Raw genomic sequence first — 18,485 nt, forward strand, 5'->3', positions numbered from 1 at the left:
ATAGCAGAATATCTTTCTGAAATAATTCTGATATTTTTTACTTAAGAGATATAGCACACATTGAAAAGTCTACTTCTAAGATTAAAGTAAGGGGAATGGCAGTCATTAAAAAATGTAACTAATAAATAACAAGTCAGCAACTATGAAACTCTATTTTAAATACACCAGCTTGTTTAGAACAATTACATTTGATTCACAGTTCAACAAAATATAAATTTGATAAATAACTAAACTACAAATTTAGTATTCCCTTATTGAATCATGCTGGCTATAATCCTAGTCTACCATAAATATTAATTTGACACACTATAGTTATATAATACAATATTAAAAGGTACTCAAGACATGAATATATAGAATACCTAATTTGTTCATTTTGATATTTTCACTTATCCTAGCCTATGCTTCCATGGGAAATTGTACATCATACCAAAACATTCCAAGCATCAATAATACCAGTTATACTTCTATCATCATAGAGTACTTTAAAAACATGTATCAATAGCCATGCTAATATCTAGAGATCCATCAAAAGGATTAGATGGAAACAAAAAAGCATTTTTGTTATGTCATTCATTCACTACACTATCCCAAGATGAACAATGAACAAAAATGTGATGTGAAGATAAATTAAAAAATGCTTATGAATAATGTCGCTAGCATTATATAATACTCACTATAAATTTGGTATTTTTGCCCTGTGGCTTGCAGATGTTAAGTATATTTATGTGTGACACTTAGTAGTAGCAAAACCCACTATCTGGAAAGACAGCCAGTGTGATATGATAGCTAAAGTGTTGGACTAGGTCAATGAAGTCCCTATCTACCCTAAAGCATACCAGGTAACTTTGGGAAAACCTTTTTTTTCTCAATCCAATATATTGTACATAGTTGCTTTTGCCAATATAAAATGAGAAGTGAATCATTGAAGAAAGAGGAGATAAGTTTAAAAATAAATAAATAATGTAAATATGTTCAGTTTAAGAACAGGGTGTCTCTTTCTGAAAGGCACTTTACAACCTCAAAGATCCTTTCTTAAAATAAAGCACAATTGTTTACCTGAGAATTGAGTGAAAAGAAGCAATTGTATATCTGTGTACCTTGAAAAATAATTACAATTTATATAATACAGGTAAACCTCTAATCAATAAAATAAATATGTGATTAGGAATTGAGGTGGGAAAAGCTTTAGAATCTAGGTTGATCACTACTATACAAGTATCAACAATATAAAGTTTACATTACTACAATTATTCAAACACATGAAAATGAAAGATTGTTCAAGTTCTTCCTCAAAAGGTTTAAAATATTGTTAAATTTATTAAATAAATTCATGAATAATATTTCTCCCTCTTTACAGCTTTCTCCATTCAGGAGTTCTGAAGTTTCCTTAGAAATACTCTTGCAAAGAACAATATTAAAAGCCATTTTATTTCTAATATTGTTCTAATAGTTTGCTTCACTATCACACTATATGAAAATTCCAAGAATTCAGTGGATCTGTCTGCTTTGATTAAAGAAGAATCTGAAACAATAAAACTCATTCAAAATTATTGTTAGACTATTATAACATTCCAATATGTTCTTGATATATTTCTAATATATAAAAACCACTCTGAAAACACTGGGACCAAATATTTTAAGCTAGATCTATTTAAAAACCAAAGTACAAAACTGGATTTTCAAACTACGTTTTAGAGAGAAGAAAGTATAAAATGAATCACCTAGATTAAACAAAAGACAAACAAGTGAACTCTCAGTCAAGGGTGCTTAGTGTCTCGGTTTAGATAACTGGGTACAAAATTACAATTGCAATGGTTCAATTTTATTCTAGGTTTGTAACTCCTAAAAAGGCATCTTGATATTCAATCTCTCTAATAGCATAAATCATGTGGGTCTCTTTACTGATCAGCACTGATTACTAAAAAATATTTTAAACATTATGGATTAAGTTCTTTAATATTATTTAGGCTGTTTAGAAATAAAAGTACAAAACTGCAAAAAGTAAATACACAAAAATTATATATGTGCACACCTAAGTAATTCTACATAAGAATTTCCAGACTTTCTGATAATTAAATAACTGTTTCTACACTATGGCTGTGAACTCTGCAGCTTCCAACTGGAAGTCAATCTAGGACAACCAATAATAACTGTACTAATATAATTGTATTTTCTCTATCAGAATGATAATTTTTCAGCAGATTGATTTCAAATTATTAGAACCTGCATATCATAAAAGACTGTAGCTCTTTCTTAAATTGACAAGAGTGGGAGATAAGGTCTCATATTTATGTTATAAACCTCCAAAATGCTTTTTTAAAACAAGTCACAATTGATACAACTGGATTTCTAAACTAAAGTACAGTAACAGATCTTCTAGTATAAACTACCATATAATTTGTAAATATATTTTCAGTTTAAAAAAACATAAGAAAATCACGACAATTCTTTTTTTTAATGAAGTCTCTGAAGAGGGGTACAAGACCAATTGATTAGGATTGTAATTGAATATTTAAAAATCATTTCAAAAATAATTTGAAGAATGTTTTTAAATTTTTTATATTTAGAATGCAACTAAACCAAGATCTGACCAGCAATACTCTTGATAACAATGTGTACATACAGCCTTTAAAATAACAGTACGTCAGTCTCTAAAGCACAAGAATGCCATTTCCTTATTAAAATGAAGTTTTTAAAATCCAGTAGTTTATATTTTCTTAGGAAAGCAATTAAAATACTAATATTAACTAGTATTATTAATAACAATCTTACAACAGCTATTTGTGCACCTGAACTTTAATTCTGGTAGACATAGAAAGCAATTCAAAAACTTCAAACAGAAAAGTCTTTCAGCTGGCAAGAGAACACAATTTTAATGTTTTAGAAAGTAAAGATATTTTGTACCTTGACAAACATTGAAATACCATTCAAAGCTTAATGCCCTGCTTCAAGAGACCTGATGGCACTTACCGCAAGTAATACTGTTTTAAAGCGAAGGCAGCATTAGAACAACTTCTGGGAAAGTTAAATGCTTCCACTATTTCTCCCCACTGATTCTTCTCAGATACCTGTCAAAAACAACACACGGAGAGATGCACAAATCCACACACAGACACACACAACGTCGTTGATTGCCACCATCAAAAGGGCTGCCATGAAACAAACAAATATGATAAAGATTAAAAAAAATGATAGGATCTGGATTTTCTATTCTTACTGACAGACACCTGAGATACAATATTGCTCTTCCCCTTGTGTTTTACATTTTTTAAATAGAGGAGTGAGAACGTGAACGGATTTTATTCTGTGGAGAGGTTTGTTTTTGTCTTCGCTGCCTGGACAATAACCAATCGGGAGTTCCTCTGTTGTCTGCTTTTAAATCCTCCCGCGGTCCGTTAAAACCCAAAGAAGTTGAAAATGAGCCAAGAAAGTCTCGGTGGGGGCCGCCCCCATCAGCTGAGGGTGCAGGAAAATCGTCCCGCTGAGTCTCCCCCCCCCCCTCCGCAAGCTCCACAGATACAGAGAGGCCTTTCTTTTGAGGCCTACATTTCTGTTCCTAGTCTTGAAGCCTAAAGATGGCTATTTGATTACACATCGTCTTGGCTGCCCCTTTTGTTATTTCTCCCCGGAAGGGGCTTCCTGGACAGCGCCAAGGCCCCCCCAAGGCAGCGAGGATCATTTCCTAGCCCATGCTCCGTGCCGATTATCGATGTTAAACATGCCCGCTAATTTTGAGTTCCACTAAAACTGCACTCTGTGCGAGGCGCGCGCGCGCGCACACACACACACACACACGGAAAAAACTGCCTCCAAACACAACCTCCTGCACTCGTCTTCTCCCCAGAAAAAGAAGGAACGAGCCAAACATCGAGGGCAGAGGGAAAGGGGCACGAGAAGCTGTCTTCGGCATCCCTGAATCCCCCCTTTTCGGCTCTTCCCCAACAAGGCCGAGCCGCCAACCAACCTTGCCTGCTTCCCTCTTCCATTTCCCTCCTTCCCAAGCCGGCTTGAAGAACGACCGATCCCGACTCCCCGCCAACCGCCTTTTCCCCAGGATCGGAATAGAGTTTCGAGGGGAGGTTAGTGGGAGGGAAAGCCAAAGAAAAACTTCCACTCACCTTCCCAAATCCGCCTAAAGTGGTGACTCGGGTATAGAGAGCGTGAAGATCCAGCTCCTTTCCACCCACCACAGGGATCTTCTTAAAAGGAGACCTGGCAAAAGAGAGAGAGAGAAAGACAAACAACTTGTCAACTCTGCTCCCCCTTTTCTCCCCTCGCAGGGGGCCGCTTCGTCCTTCAGGGCAGGGGCTGGAAGTTAAAAATCGGTCTGTTTAAACAACCTCCCCCACCACCATCCCCTTCCATCTCCCCATTTTCCTTACCCTCTGCTGTGGTGAAACTGCCGCAGCTCGTCCAGAAAAGCGAGTCCTTTTCTCCGATGGTCTGATTGGTTTTTTCCGGCCGAGTTTGCCATTTTCCCCCCTCGGATTTAAAAGATTTGGGTTTTGTCTCCTTAAAAAAAATCCAATAGAAAAACAACAACAATCCGCGGCTCCTCCTTGCCTTTAAGAGATCCAGGTTCCTGTACTCGGCCGGGGATCAGCCATGGAGAGGGGCTTGGTTTAAAAAAAAAAAGGAAAAAAAAGTTTAAAAGGAATAAGAGAAGCCGGAGAGTGGTAATTGCAAGTCCTGTCTCCACACAACACACAGGGAGGGAGAGGGGCACCTCTCGGTAATTCTCGCTGCTGCTGCCGCCGCCGCCGCCGCCTGCCTGCCTGCTGCTCTCAACACCACAAGCCCAACCAAGCCAGCCTGCACATGAGACTCAACATGGTGCTGCTGAATCGCACAATGAATTGGGTTAGTGTTGTGGTAGGGTGGGGGTTGGGGAGGCTGGAGTGAGATACTGACAGTGTATGTGTATTACAGTCGCGAATCCATGAAATCTCCCGTCCCTCGCTCTCTCGCACACACTCGCGCGCGCGCACACATATATACACACTGTACAGCGGTGGCGGCGGCGGCAGCAGCAAGATTCACTTCTCTCTTCAGACAAAAAGATCTGAGGCAGCCGTGCTTCTGCCTGGGCGAGAGCGCAACACAGCGAACCCCGGCGGTCAGTCGAGGCACTGCAAAAAGCAGCTTCGAAATGGCAAAAGCAAGGCCTGCCAACGAGCAGTTCCTGGCGGGGAACAATAGGCTTCTCTCGCGGTTAAGGGCTCATCTGCAATGTGCCGCAAACTTCACACAAAGCCGGGCGGAAAGAGAAAAGGCAGGAGAGAGAGAGAGGTAGGGCTACTACCGGTTGTTCCAGGGTTAGGGGCATAGGAAATGTTCCATTCTTCCAAACTTTAAACAGATGGAATACTTACTGAAAGAAGAGGACTAGGTGTTTTTGAATAAATATAGCCACTGTGTTTCTTTAAATAGTAATAAATATCCTTCTCTAATAGATTTTAGAAAATTTAAAAGGTAAATTTTTAGTGAAGTTATTTATAATACATATTCTCATTTATTTTCACAAGTAATCATTGGATAATTCTGACTCCTAGAATTAAGAATGGTTCATAAGAAATATTAAAAAGTTTAATAAAATGTGATTTCTTGAGACTCACTAAAATACATTTCACAATTAAAAAGTTATAAAATATATTTAGAAATTGCCTATACATTAAACCAAACACATTTGATAGAGCATAATGATGAAGCTTATCAATTTTAATCTCATTCTGGCAGTGAACACTAATTCATATTAAGGAAATCTGTTCTGCAGTTCTACCTCCTGCAATGGGAAGTAAAAAGATTAAACACTGAATGCTTAAAATATTGTAGAGTACTGTAGAAGGCAGAATCTGTCCCTTAGACAGTGGTAAATTATTTTTGAGGCAATGCATGCTATAAGTGTCCAGTAATCATATAGATATTGGTAAAAATTAGAGTCAAAGCTCAAGGTTTCTTAATCCAAACATGTTGTGCATCTTGAATGTTGCATACCTAATCATATTCTGTATAAGCAGAAGAGAGATTTAGGGGCCATAAAAGATAAGTATCAGAGGAATTATAGCAGGGAGGGAGTTCAATGCATTCTCTCTCTCCCTCCCTCTCTCTCCTGCTAAACCACATCTCCTAGCATCCCTTGCTATGGCCATATTGGCTTGGACTCAGCAACTTTCACAAGGCTATAAATGCCTCACCTTTTATAGCAATTATAATATATTGTGTGGTTATGTTCAATAAGGAGAGAATTTGTTTTTCAGAATGAATAAGTGATTGGAAAGGAAGGAAAAGCATGTAAAGTTTTAATCTTATACACAACAGCCTAGGATTCAGTTTCAATTACTTCACTGACTTCAATGTGGCAATATATAGGAATAGTGTAATTGATCTGAAGGAGAATATGAATAAAGGGAAAAATAATCACAATAGTGGAATTAGAATTCTTAATCTGTATGTATGGAATTGAAGAATGTTTTTGTTCTCTTAGAGCAGGTGTCAAACTGACATCCCGCTGGATGCATCATACACAGGCCATACCCGGCCCAGCTCCATGAAGGGAAAAACATTGCAAAATGTCATGACGGCAACATGATGCCACTAGTTTGACACCCATGTCTTAGAGCATTATACATACATTAAAAGGGACCTTAATCATAAATGATTTTTGGATAAACAGTTATGAATGAAGGCTAATATACAGTTGTTAGCTTGATAATTCAAATTACAATAATGCATACTTTAAAATTATGTCTTTTCCTATTTAAAGTAGGAGATATGCCCATGAAATGATTACATTCTACAAGGCTGTTTGCTAAAAAGTTCTTAACTTTTTAATTTATTCATGGTAACATGGATGAGGATGCATTTAAACAAAATTATAGGCGTATATTTGAAACTGGGAACACTTTTCTCTCTTTATGTGGTGAGCTGAAAACTCAGCCCGTCATCGCCATGCTATTAATTTGACACTTTGTTAACTACAACTTGGTTTAAAAACTGATTCCAGTAGTTTATGATCTCAAGAGATCCTGGCAAAGATATCAATAATAAATGAGAATACCGGTATTTGTAGTTCAGAGTTGATATGAAAGGTGTTTGGTGCTCTCTGAGCTTGTTTATTTTCTTGCAGATGTTTCATTATCCAAACAACAGCACTCTTTACTAGCACTGATGAGGTTACCTAGTTTCATTACCTGGGTAATGAAACATCTGCAAGAAAACAAGCTCAGAGAGCACCAAGGACCCTGCAAACATACCAATATTCCCTTTAAAATTTAGATTGCATTTCTTTAGGAAATTAAGTCAAAGTCCATGATTTTTCATCCCGTTGCAGTTTTATATTAAAAACGAGAAAGTGATGTAATAAGATGCTTAGTAAGAATTGCCTTCGACATATAATTGTAGCGAAACCCCCTTTAGGAACACATGCCAGCTTTTTAAAAATGCTATAAATTCTTGTATAATTTCTACATGAAACATTGTAGAAATTTCTCCCACAGAACTTTCTGCTTTTAGCGACAGTATTCAGGCGGCGGAATCTCCGCTTTTTAACGAAATAATACCTACAGAAATGCTCAAATCAACCTAATACTGTAAAGTGACCAGTGTCCCATAAAAACGGAAACTCGATCATTCCGGGAGAGTCGTCAACAGTCCTCGAATGACTCAAAAACTAAGGGGGGTCTCCCTCTCACCAGTGCGAGTCAGTTTCAATTTATGTGTACTCTAGCGGCGGTAGCAGCAAAGGCTAGGCTAGGCAAATTGCGTAGAGCACGAGTAGAAAGATTTCCGTGGCTGAGCACAGTAATTGCGCACGTCCCTTACGTAAACTGTCAGCTGGGGATTCCCTGGAGGGGGTCATTTTAATTCAACCATTCCAAAGACCCCAGCAGCCGTTCCAGCGCACCTGTATTATTGCTACCCGCACCCTCGAGCCGAGGAAGCTGCAGCGGCGGACCCCATGCCAAGGACCGCTTGGGGCGGCTCTTCACAAAATGGCGGCGCCCACGGGAAGAGAACCCCATTTTGTACCCGTAGAGCTGTCAGCAGAGACTGGCTCTACTTAAGGGGCAGGGGAGCAGAAGGCGGTGGCCAGTTCACTAAGCGAACGACGGAGGGAGGGATGAGAGTTGCTTTGTAAGCGCTGCCGCCCGGCCCTTCAACGGGGCTTTACGTAAAAGCCCGAGAGCCGAGGCAGGCGGAGCTAGCAAGCGAGAACCACTCGGAAGATTGCGAGCAATCTGTTGTGCTCCCGCCAGTCTTAAATGGGGCTTATTCTTGCTTGGGAGTCATTTGGGTTGGCGGCTTCTTTGCTCCTTTGTTTTCCTTTTTCTTTTGGACGCGTGCCTTTTTTCTTTGCCTTGTGGAATTTTATCAATCAGTCAGAAATTCGCCAGCCTCGCGATCGGTGGCTTCCTCCTCTTCCGCCGCGACGTAGGTCTTTACACGGTTGGGGGAATTGGATGCCGGTCAAAACAGTGGAATGACATTAGCAACTCTCTTGTGCTATTTTCTGGCTTGTTTTCTTTCGTGCCTCGGGTTATTTCACCACCTTTTTAACTAACTCAGCCTGTGTAACTTTTCTTCCTAGTTCTCTTCCTTTCCAAAGCTGCGTCTTTCTTTTCTAAAGGTTGGATGAGTGGTTTCAGGGTGTCGCATTTGGAACGAATCTCTGTTTCTTTGGGATTTACTGCTCCTTACTAATTATATTGCTTTGTTAGACTGATGCTCTCCAAGTTGCAATGTTGGCAACCTTGTAAGATGTAATAAGTGTAAGAATGTGTAAGAATCTCATTTCTCTTTGTCGGTAGCATTTTTAAAGATTTGGTTTTTTAAAAATAAAAAGAAACATAAAACCCTTGAGATCTTTGCTTATTACAGTGCTAATCATTATATCTCCACCATAAATTGATAATTTGTAAAGGGAAAAAATGTAAGCTGCTATATTGTTGGGAAATAGAGTCTGTCTAAATGGTATGAAATCCACCTAATATCTTTAGCCTATGAAGATTTTTAATATCCTATAAAATTAAAATGAAAGGTTATGAAAAACCTTGGATTGTATGAGAGGATGTAAATTTTACTTGATTTGGTGTTAGTGTGAAAATAAAAGCTAATTTGGAATATTGGCTAAGAAATATATTAATTTCTTACCGGTGTTATCCTTGTTATAATTTACAGAAATAGATGGATCGCAGATACTTTGCCTCAGTATTATAAGAAACCCACTGAACCTGCTTTCCTAGTAAGAAACAGTATCTACTTTTCATCGTTTTATGAAAGTACCTCCTACTTTCTGCTTGCAATTTATCTGTTTTAAGTGCCTCTTGATTTTATTCTGAGATATGGGCTGTTCAGAGTCTGTTTTTGGGTGTTTGGTGACTGCTTTTAAATATGCTTGCTTTATTAATAATGAACCTATGAAGTTTGGTCCTATGTGGCTCATATCAGGTATGTTAATGGTGCTGACTTCAATAGAGTTTACTCCAGGGGAAGTATGCAGAATATTTGCTTTTAACAATATGCACCTTTTCCTAGAGTTTCTATATGCATCTTAAAGATATCATCTAGTTTTTGTAGGTATTTTATTCAATTAGGTGGTAAAATGCCATTGATAAAGCATCTTTTTATACTAGCAAAGCATACCCTATTTATGTAACCTTGTTAAAAACTTGAAAATGCTATTTTGGAGGACTTGGCTGTGAGTCAATTTTTTGTACACTTAAATAAATTGTAATGTTCTGTGTATAAAAGTTAAGTAATTAAATAAGTTGAACTATATAGGTAACCATAGGATTGATCTACTTAGAAGTAATCTTACTTCCTGAATCTGATTGTTATTATTTTTAATGGTGAAAACGTCTTTTGGTTAATAGATAAAAACCTATGCATTTGGTTATGCTTAAAACAAACAATCCTTTAATTTTGATAAGCTAATAAATATAGCTAATTTATATAAAAGTCTGATTGCTGAACCGCCAGAATGTTTTTTGTTTACAAATTTTCTTATGTGACCTTTATATACTCATTATCTTGATTAAACTTGAAACAATATTGTTGATATAAGAGTAAATAAAACTTAAACTGTTGGTTGAGGGACCTATAGGAACTGAAATTTGTTCATTGGATATCAGGAGGAGATATTTTCTTAAAGAATTAAGGTATATCATAGTTTCTTCAAGACCTTGTATTTGGATAAATTACTCCCAATAAACAAGGGATAATCACTAAAGGTGTTATATTTTATCATATATGCCTCTTTGCACTATTGACCATTAGCAAGAGATCCCTGCAGTTTTCTTTGCAAGGTTTTTCTGGAGTAATTGTCATTGCCTCTTTCCTAGGGCTGAGAGAAAGTGACTGGCCCAGCTGGTTTTGTACCTAAGGTGGGATTAGAACTTAACTGTCTCTTGGTTTCTAGCCTGATGTCCTACAACTACATCAAACTTGTTCTCCATTAATAGTATAGCTTGGGTTACAATAAAAGTTTCGTTTGTCTCAAACTTTAAAAAAAAATATTTTTGACTTGAAAAATGGGGTAGCTTTAAATTCTTGGATCAAAAGTTTAAGAAAAAAATTGAATTTTCTTTGTGAAACAACCTTTAATTATGATATTAGTTTTATTAAGGTCATTAATTAGAAGTTATATTGGCTTATTTTTTGCAAAGCAATTGCAATAGTCTAGGTTGACTACTACTATTTTATTAATGATGGGAGATTATATAGTGGAAATAAGATTGGCTTTGAAAATATATGAAACATTTATTTCACTTTATATGACTGCTATGTTTTCTGGACAAAACATCCTGTTTAGGATCACGGAAAAATAGGCAGGTAGCAAAATTATAAGTACAGAAACTCTTAATCTGTTAAAATAAGAGATACATATTTTTCAGTGCTTTTACCATCAAGTAGAAATCTGTCCTACCTCAGTTACTTAATGCCATTACCTATAAAGCATCTACTCGACTCAGTCTTCAATAAAACATTTTTCTAAACATATTTAAGTTGGTAAAACTTTCAAGATAACATAACATTTACAAAAATTTTAGAGTTTTGTGTGCACATGCGTGCACACATGTGCCTTTGAGCTAGTGTAGACTCCTGATGACAGCCTGAATCTACATTTATTTTGGCAAGATTTTGGAGGTGGTTTACCATTGCCTCTTTCACAGGTCTGGCCCAAGGTCACTCAGCTGGCTTTGTGCCTAAGACTAGAACTCTCAGTCTCTTAGTTTCTAGCCTGGTGTTCTGACTATTATATCAAACTAGCACTTTTGGAGCTTTTGGATGTTATTATTATTAGATTTTGAAATACTTTAAACTGAAACAATGCAAATCAATTATGATGAATAAAAACGGAAGATACTAAGTTTTTGTTAAGTACAGTACATTGAAATGTAGTCATAGCTGTAAAAATTAATGTCTGAGTTAATTATTATGCACATTGAATTTAAAAAAATGTTAAGCCTCTCTAGCATAGGGATCCCTGCAGGTTGTCCTAGACTTACAACTGATTCCTTAATAACCATTTAAAATAAAGGGGGACTTTTAAAAAGCTACTTACGACTCATCCTCAAAATTATAAGTCATGTAAATCACATTTTGAGCACTTGGCAGCTGGTTTGCAATTATGACAGGTTGCAGCATTCCGTGGTCAGAAAATGGCAAAAACCACCAAGCTGGACATGTGGTGTCTCGACTTGTGACTGCAATGATTTCTGACTAAATTTTTGGGCTCCATTGTGATTATAAGTGGAGGATTATCTGTATATTTTTATATTTTTGTAAGCTTACACATTGTTGGAAATACTAATAAAAATGTTCCCTCTGGGTAAATAGAAAAAGTCTTCCAAAATGTTTAAGAGGATACAATTCATACTTAATTTAAATTAACATAGTTTATTCACTAGATGTACTACTTTTAAGTGGGAAAATGTGTATTAGTTTGCTATTTTGTCATATTTCTTCTTTAATTAATTGATTACAATTGCCTTGATTAAAATCAATCCTTCCTGAGTAAGTGCAGAAAACAGAATATACAACTTCCCTATCAGGATGTTGAAGGAAGAGAGAGAGAAAAAAAGGGGGGGGGATAACTATTATTTAACTGCTGTTACAAGGAACAAAGTGACACTTTTTCCCAGAAAGAGTTTCAAATCTCGATCCTCCTCCTGATTCATTCTGGTGGAATAGATAGGAAAGCCAGTAAATTGATGTGGTATATGTTACAGTGTTTTGAATAATTATCTTATATATTCCAGTTTTAATGCATGGAGATCTATCTAGTTGGAAATCTTCTAGTTTTGAAAATCACTTCCAAAGTCTTACTGCTACTGCTAATTTGGTTGTTGTGCATATAAATCACTTGAGCATAACTCCCTTGGAGTAATGAGACTTGGATTTGAGTAGACATATAGAAGCTAGTAAAGATTTTATCCTGCACTGAAGGAGAAGTTGGGTTTTGTTACTTCTAGCTGTAACAGTTGGCTTCTCAGCAAAAAGCAGGACATTTTCTGTATTTTCAATATCTGGGAAGATGCTGAAGCAATGTACTATACTAACAACTGCTTCAGAAATGACATGACATAAACATGCTAACAGTTTCAGTTCAACCAATAATCTGGTTGTTCGTTATGGGTCATGGGAGTATATTTGGAATAGTAAAACCGACTCTGATATTGTGAAATTATTTAGTAAATATTAAAGATAAATTGTACCCCTAGTCTTGCTATAGCCTGTCAGTCTTCTTTTAAGTCTGTGAAGAAAAGAAGCATGGCAGATGCATAATTCCAGGATATATTTTAAGTGTGCTGTGGCATATACAATGGGAACAGTCAGCCTTTTCTTGAGAATCATAAAGGGTTATAAGGCAACAATTCAATTGCTGTGATTGCAGTAAGAGGGCCAGTTCTAATCAACATGATTATTTTGAAACAGTTAAAACTATTTTTTATATTTGTAAAGTCTCAGTATTTTTGAATGCTAATAGATTAAAACTTGCCAAATTCAAATTTCTATGAGACCTGTACTAATAATAGTAGAAGAGCAAAGCCTTACAAAAATAAATGAATAGCAAAGCAGTCTACAGCTTTTCTAAAAAAAAAGTAGTAAGGTAATTAAATGTTTGCTTTTGATAATATGATACTCACGCTGTTCTAGGTTTAGTAGTAAACTTCCCCTTCAGTTGTTCATCGAGTCTGGCTTTTTATTTATTTTCACACTGAAGAGATTATTCCTTCTTACCCTGGGTAGGAACCCATTCATTTTATGCTACTGCTGGCTGGCACACTGTGTGCCTTCCCTTCTTAACAGTCTCAACTGCCATGGAACAGTTTTAGTCCACCATTCCATTTTCCCTCCCAAAATGGCATTTTCAAACAAGTGTCTTCCTATTTTAATAGTAATTAAACTTGAGTCCTTTACATACACTGTTTTGTAAAAATTGTACCAACAACTGCTGCCTCAGAGCTGTAGCTGGTAAAAATGGTAGATTTATTACTACAGCAGAGAGATATTATTTTAATTCAAACGAAACGGCAATATACCATGCTGGAGAAAGTAATGTACTGAGTTTCTCTGCTTTGTTTTCAATTATGAATTGGCTACGTGCAAAAGAAATTGATGTATCTTGTCCTTCTGGAGCTATTACTTGAAATGTTATCCCTTTAGAATATAAAGAGGCAACTTTTTGACTTGAAATAGCTGGCCCTGAAAAATCTGTTGACCAAATTTCATTTAATGGAAAATTGGGGTTATGTGACCATTTTCTATGACATGTTGCAGTGTTACTTGCAGTTCTTTTTCCAGAAGCTGAAATTTCCTTTTTTCCTGTCAATTTTTTTTCAATTTTGTTATAAAGTCTTATGAAAGATGTAGATATATTGCTTGGCTGCTATTTATGGAATATTTGATTGAAGAGTGCCAAACGGATTTGTGTCTTCCAACACTATAAATGTTCAATGGATTCTAATGTCTTTATAATTGATACTAGCTGAATACCCATGCTCCGCTACGAAACTGTGTGATTGGGCTTGATAAATTGATGCAGCTTGAAAATTAATGAGTAGTTACCATCAACCTCTCCCCTCCCCTTCTCTCACTCAGGCTTGCCCCACAGAAGCCTCCCCTTGTTCTGACCTGGGCTTCCTGATACAGTAAAAAGCACACGCTTAGCCCCTAAAACCCTCTCTTTATTTCAAAGGCTGTGAATTATGTTCATTCACAGCCTGTAAGGAGTCCCAAATAGTTGTAAAGAGTCCTACAGTAGGCTGCCAATGTCCTTCGGAGTAAGGCTGAAAAAGCCACCTTTATCTTCCTTGACACGCTGCCAAAGATTAATTGGCAATTAGCTTGGCAAGGCCACATGGAACAAAGAGTCAAAATGGAGCTTCAGAAGATAAACTGACCAGCATGAACCAAGTTGCTTCCTACAAAGGCTCATGTGCCTTTGCTCCTCTTTTATGTCCTATGGGAGAGGCCAATCACCTCCAAGCCTTACTCCTGAGTCGTTCCTTTTGTCTTAACTATTCTTGGCTTCTGGCAGCTCTGCATGTGCGCACTGGGAAAAGGGGGAGCCTGTTCCTCTGCCTCGCTGCTGTCTGACTCTGGAGACAGCACAAACTTCCAGACGGTCCTGGCCCCCTCTCTGCCTCCAATACAGAGCCCTAGTCCAAGCCTTCCCCAAACTCTAGGACTGGCCTATGATTCTCCCCAACTTCCTCGCTGTCTGATTCTTTCAAGTTTGTAGGCCTTATGGTTCATGCAACACAGCAGCAGCCATGAGGAGATCATGCTCGTCACCTCCTGCACCTCAAAAATAATAAGAGCTCCCTGAATATAAGGCCAAAAGAAAAAAGGATCAAAAGAAAATAAGACCCTGTCTTATTTTCGGGGAAACATGATAAAAGAGAATGAGAAGAAGAGAGGAAGAGGAGGAAAAGAAAGAAGAAGAGGCGGAATAAGGTTTCTACAAGAGGCTTCTCTTAGATTTATCTGAAGTATGGGAATCTAGATAGTCTGCAGACCATGGAGAGATATTCACATCCAGTCTTTGGTCACCTTGTACTTTATTATTATTGTTGTTGCCTACAACTAGACTAGACTAGATTTGATATTTTTGTCCACTCACTGAATCTTTTCCAGGGCCCTGGGATATGCAGATGTTGTTGTCTAATGATGTTAAAGGCAGTGACGTGCAGTCAGGGGAGGCAGGGGAGGCAGAGCCTCACCACTCTCATCATGAAAATAAAAAAAATTACTCTGGGAAGCCATGAAAGTGGCTGAGAGAGGCGCGCTGCTTGGTTTAGCCTCCCTGGACATCTCAGCAGCAGCCACAAGTGTGCCGATCTCACCATTTTTTGCATCAGGCGAGCCCGGGATCCTTGCAAGGGGAATGGGACCACGTGTGCAGGCGGCTCCTCAATGCCAGCCTCAGATCAGCGCAGCCGCGGTCCCCTTCATGTTGGCTTAGGAAGAGGGGAATGGGACCACGTGTGCAGGGGAAGGGGATCACGGCTGTGCTAATCTGAGGCTGTGCGCGGCTGAGGAGCCGCCTGCACATGTGGTCCCATTCCCCTTGCAAGGATCCCGGGCTCGCCCGATGCACAAAATGCCTAGGTAACATCATTAGTGCTAGGGGGGGGAGGAGGAGGAGAAAGGAGACGTTTCTCTTCTCAGAAATGTCTTCTCAGTGGAGCTGCGGCAGCCTGCCTGCCTCTTTCTGACATTTCTGAGAATAGAAACTTCTCCTTTCTCCTCCTTCTCCCTGCCCATTCCCTTCTAGCACTGATGATGTTACCTAGGCATTTTTTGCATCGGGTGAGCCCAGGATCCTTGCAAAGCGAATGGGATCACATGTGCAGGTGGCTTCTCAATGCCAGCCTCAGATCAGCGCAGCCGCGGTCACCTTCATGTTGGCTTAGGAAGGAGGGGAATGGGACCATGTGTGCAGGGGAAGGGGATCGCAGCTGTGCTAATCTGAGGCTGTGCACTGCTGAGGAGCCACCTGCACACGTGGTCCCATTCCCCTTACAAGGATCCCGGGCTCGCCTGATGCAAAAAATGCCTAGGTAACATCATCAGTGCTAGAAGGGGGGGGGGGAAGGAGGAGAAAGGAGAAGTTTCTCTTCTCAGAAATGTCTTCTCAGTGGAGCTGCAGCAGCCTGTCTTCCCTTTCTGACATTTCTGAGAAGAGAAACTTCTCCGTTTGGGCTGCGCCCGTGCGATCGGAGCAACCACGCGGTTTGATGACATCACCAGCCTCACCAGTCATAAATCTCACCGCACGTCACTGGTTAAAGGTATAGTTACAGGATATAAGCTATTAAAGCTACCTTTTACAATTGACGGATGAGGATTTTATCAATACAGTGATGTTCAAGTGGCACTTTATATATTTTATGACTGGACTTATGGCATCTGTTATATAGGTACTATCTTTGCTATGACGGCCTCCTGCAGCCCTCTGCCAGCGAAAATTGAGCCTGGGAGGAGCCCTCCCGAGCTCCATTTTCGCTGGCAGAGGCACCAAGGGCCGATCCTTCACTGTTTCCAGGGCAGACCCGTGGGCCAGATCTAAGCATTCCACAGGCCGGATCCAGCTCGGGGGGCTTGAGTTTGACACCCCTGGTTTACACACACACACTTCATTTTTTTAGAGTGAGTTACATCCAATAATTACAGTATTTGAGTAATTAGATTATTTAATAGTGATTTACTGTTTTTACTAAAGACTTATTATATTATTCACAAATATTTAATATACAGTACATTTCTTTTAAGTGATAATGTGTTTGGGGGAGGAGAGTTGTTATTTGAGAGTTATCCTCTCTTGGTCCTTTGGTAGTATCTCTTTCACATTCTTTGTCTTGTTAGTGCCGGTGTTTAATGTAGCAATCTCTCATTTTGCATGGACTGTACACCGCCCCGAGTCCCTTTTGGGAGAGGGGGCGGTCTAGAAGCACAGTAAAATAAATAAATAAATAAATAATAAATTTTAAAAGAAAAGCGTTTAAAAATTATATTGGAATTCACCATCCTATAAAAAGGATGAAATATTTTGCATGTAGATCAATTGCTTAGCAGTGCTGTGTTTCCTTAAGAAAAAGGGATGGAAGTAGAAAAATACAGTGGCTCTAATGTAAGGACAAGGTCAGCAGTATCTATAATTGGCCATGAGAATAGGCAAGGGTATTGAGTGATTTAGTGTGAAACAAATGAATTAAAAATCCTAGACAGTTTTTCAGTGTTGCAAATTTTCATTCTGGGAATGCATTCAAATGTAACCCTTTTGAGGATGAGAAAATATTTCTGCCTTCCTGAATGTATAATTCTATGCTGTATTAAGTGTATGTTACTGTATTGTTGGATGTTGGAGACAATCAATTGTGTGAGAAAGGAGATGTGTTCAACACAAAACCAACTTTCTGTACGATTGCTGAAGATGATTACCATTATTATTATTGTTGTAGTGGTTACTTAAATGTGTATGTTTCCTGACTCACAACAGCTCTGAATGATTACAAATAATAAAGGTTAACAAGAAAAAAATAACAATAGACTAACTTGAAGAGTAAAAAGTGACATGAACAGATGGAACCAAAGGAAATACACCTATATGTCCAAAGGGGGAGGGGCTTGAATTGCCCTAATCAAAGGCCTGGATGCCAAGGTCCTTCAAAACATTAGCAGGGTGGGGGACATCTTGATCTTATGGGATCCTTGTTCATAGAGTAGGCATAGTTACAGACAAAGTGCTTTCCAGGGTCCTAATATATACTGTTTCTTACTAGGAAAGCAGGCTCAGTGGGTTTCTTTCATATTATTCTTTATATAGTAATAAACATAATAAGTAACACTGAGGCAAAGTATCTGTGATCCATATATTTCTGTAAATTATAACAAGTATAACACTGGTAAGAAATTAATATATTTCTTAGCCAATATTCCAAATTAGCTTTTATTTTCATACTAACACCAAATCAAGTAAAATTTACATCCTCTCATACAATCCAAGGCCCTTCATAACCTTTCATTTTAACATCTTCAACAACACGGAATGTGCAAATCTTGTCAGAATGAGATAATCAGACAGATACTGTGGGAGGCAGAGTCCCTCAAATAAATTGGCTCTTTAACATGTTACAGAAATCGTAGAATATGACCAAGCTAAGCCCAAGGGAAGGGTTAGATGGATCATCACTCTTGAATCTCTTCATGCTCACAAGAGATCTAAGTCCAGCCCCTTTTGAATTCCATGGACTCTTATCTACTGTCAGTTTGCTTTGACCCTTAGTAATTCAGATTGTTGTAGAGAGCTTTAGCATGCAATAAACCTGTAGTCATTTGAACTGCCTTGCTTCCTAATTTATTGCACCTGACAGAAATAGAGAAAATAAAGCATACATTTAGAGTTAATAACTGCATTTTACTCTAGCAAACTAAATGCATCTATTGGAATAAGAAATTACTCTGACTAATAGAGA

The 18,485-nt window shown here is 38.2% G+C and overlaps 1 protein-coding gene and 1 long non-coding RNA gene across 4 annotated transcripts in view; one reads left to right on the forward strand and one right to left on the reverse strand.

The window, feature by feature from the left end:
• ARID2 (AT-rich interaction domain 2) overlaps positions 1–8,031 on the reverse strand; it is a 219,367-nt gene extending 211,336 nt beyond the window's left edge. Inside the window, exons 1-4 of one of the 3 annotated variants that reach the window (XM_081958391.1) lie at positions 7,907–8,031; positions 4,386–4,619; positions 4,122–4,215; positions 2,974–3,071 (exon numbers count right to left, since the gene is read on the reverse strand). In XM_081958391.1, the coding sequence (XP_081814517.1) occupies positions 2,974–3,071; positions 4,122–4,215; positions 4,386–4,477 (284 nt within the window). In that variant the 5' untranslated portion in view covers positions 4,478–4,619; positions 7,907–8,031. Of the gene's footprint in view, positions 1–2,973; positions 3,072–4,121; positions 4,216–4,385; positions 4,987–7,566; positions 7,834–7,906 lie in introns of those variants that run through there. The other 2 variants (XM_081958392.1, XM_081958390.1) reach the window with 2 other exon arrangements.
• A 294-nt stretch (positions 8,032–8,325) lies between these two features.
• LOC309394792 overlaps positions 8,326–18,485 on the forward strand; it is a 482,407-nt gene continuing 472,247 nt past the window's right edge. Inside the window, exon 1 of the long non-coding RNA XR_014175793.1 lies at positions 8,326–8,433. This is a non-coding gene — a long non-coding RNA (uncharacterized lncRNA). The remainder of the gene's footprint in view (positions 8,434–18,485) is intronic.

Source organism: Natrix helvetica, assembly GCF_964273705.1.
Source record: "Natrix helvetica genome assembly, chromosome: 6".
Lineage (NCBI taxonomy): Eukaryota > Metazoa > Chordata > Lepidosauria > Squamata > Natricidae > Natrix > Natrix helvetica.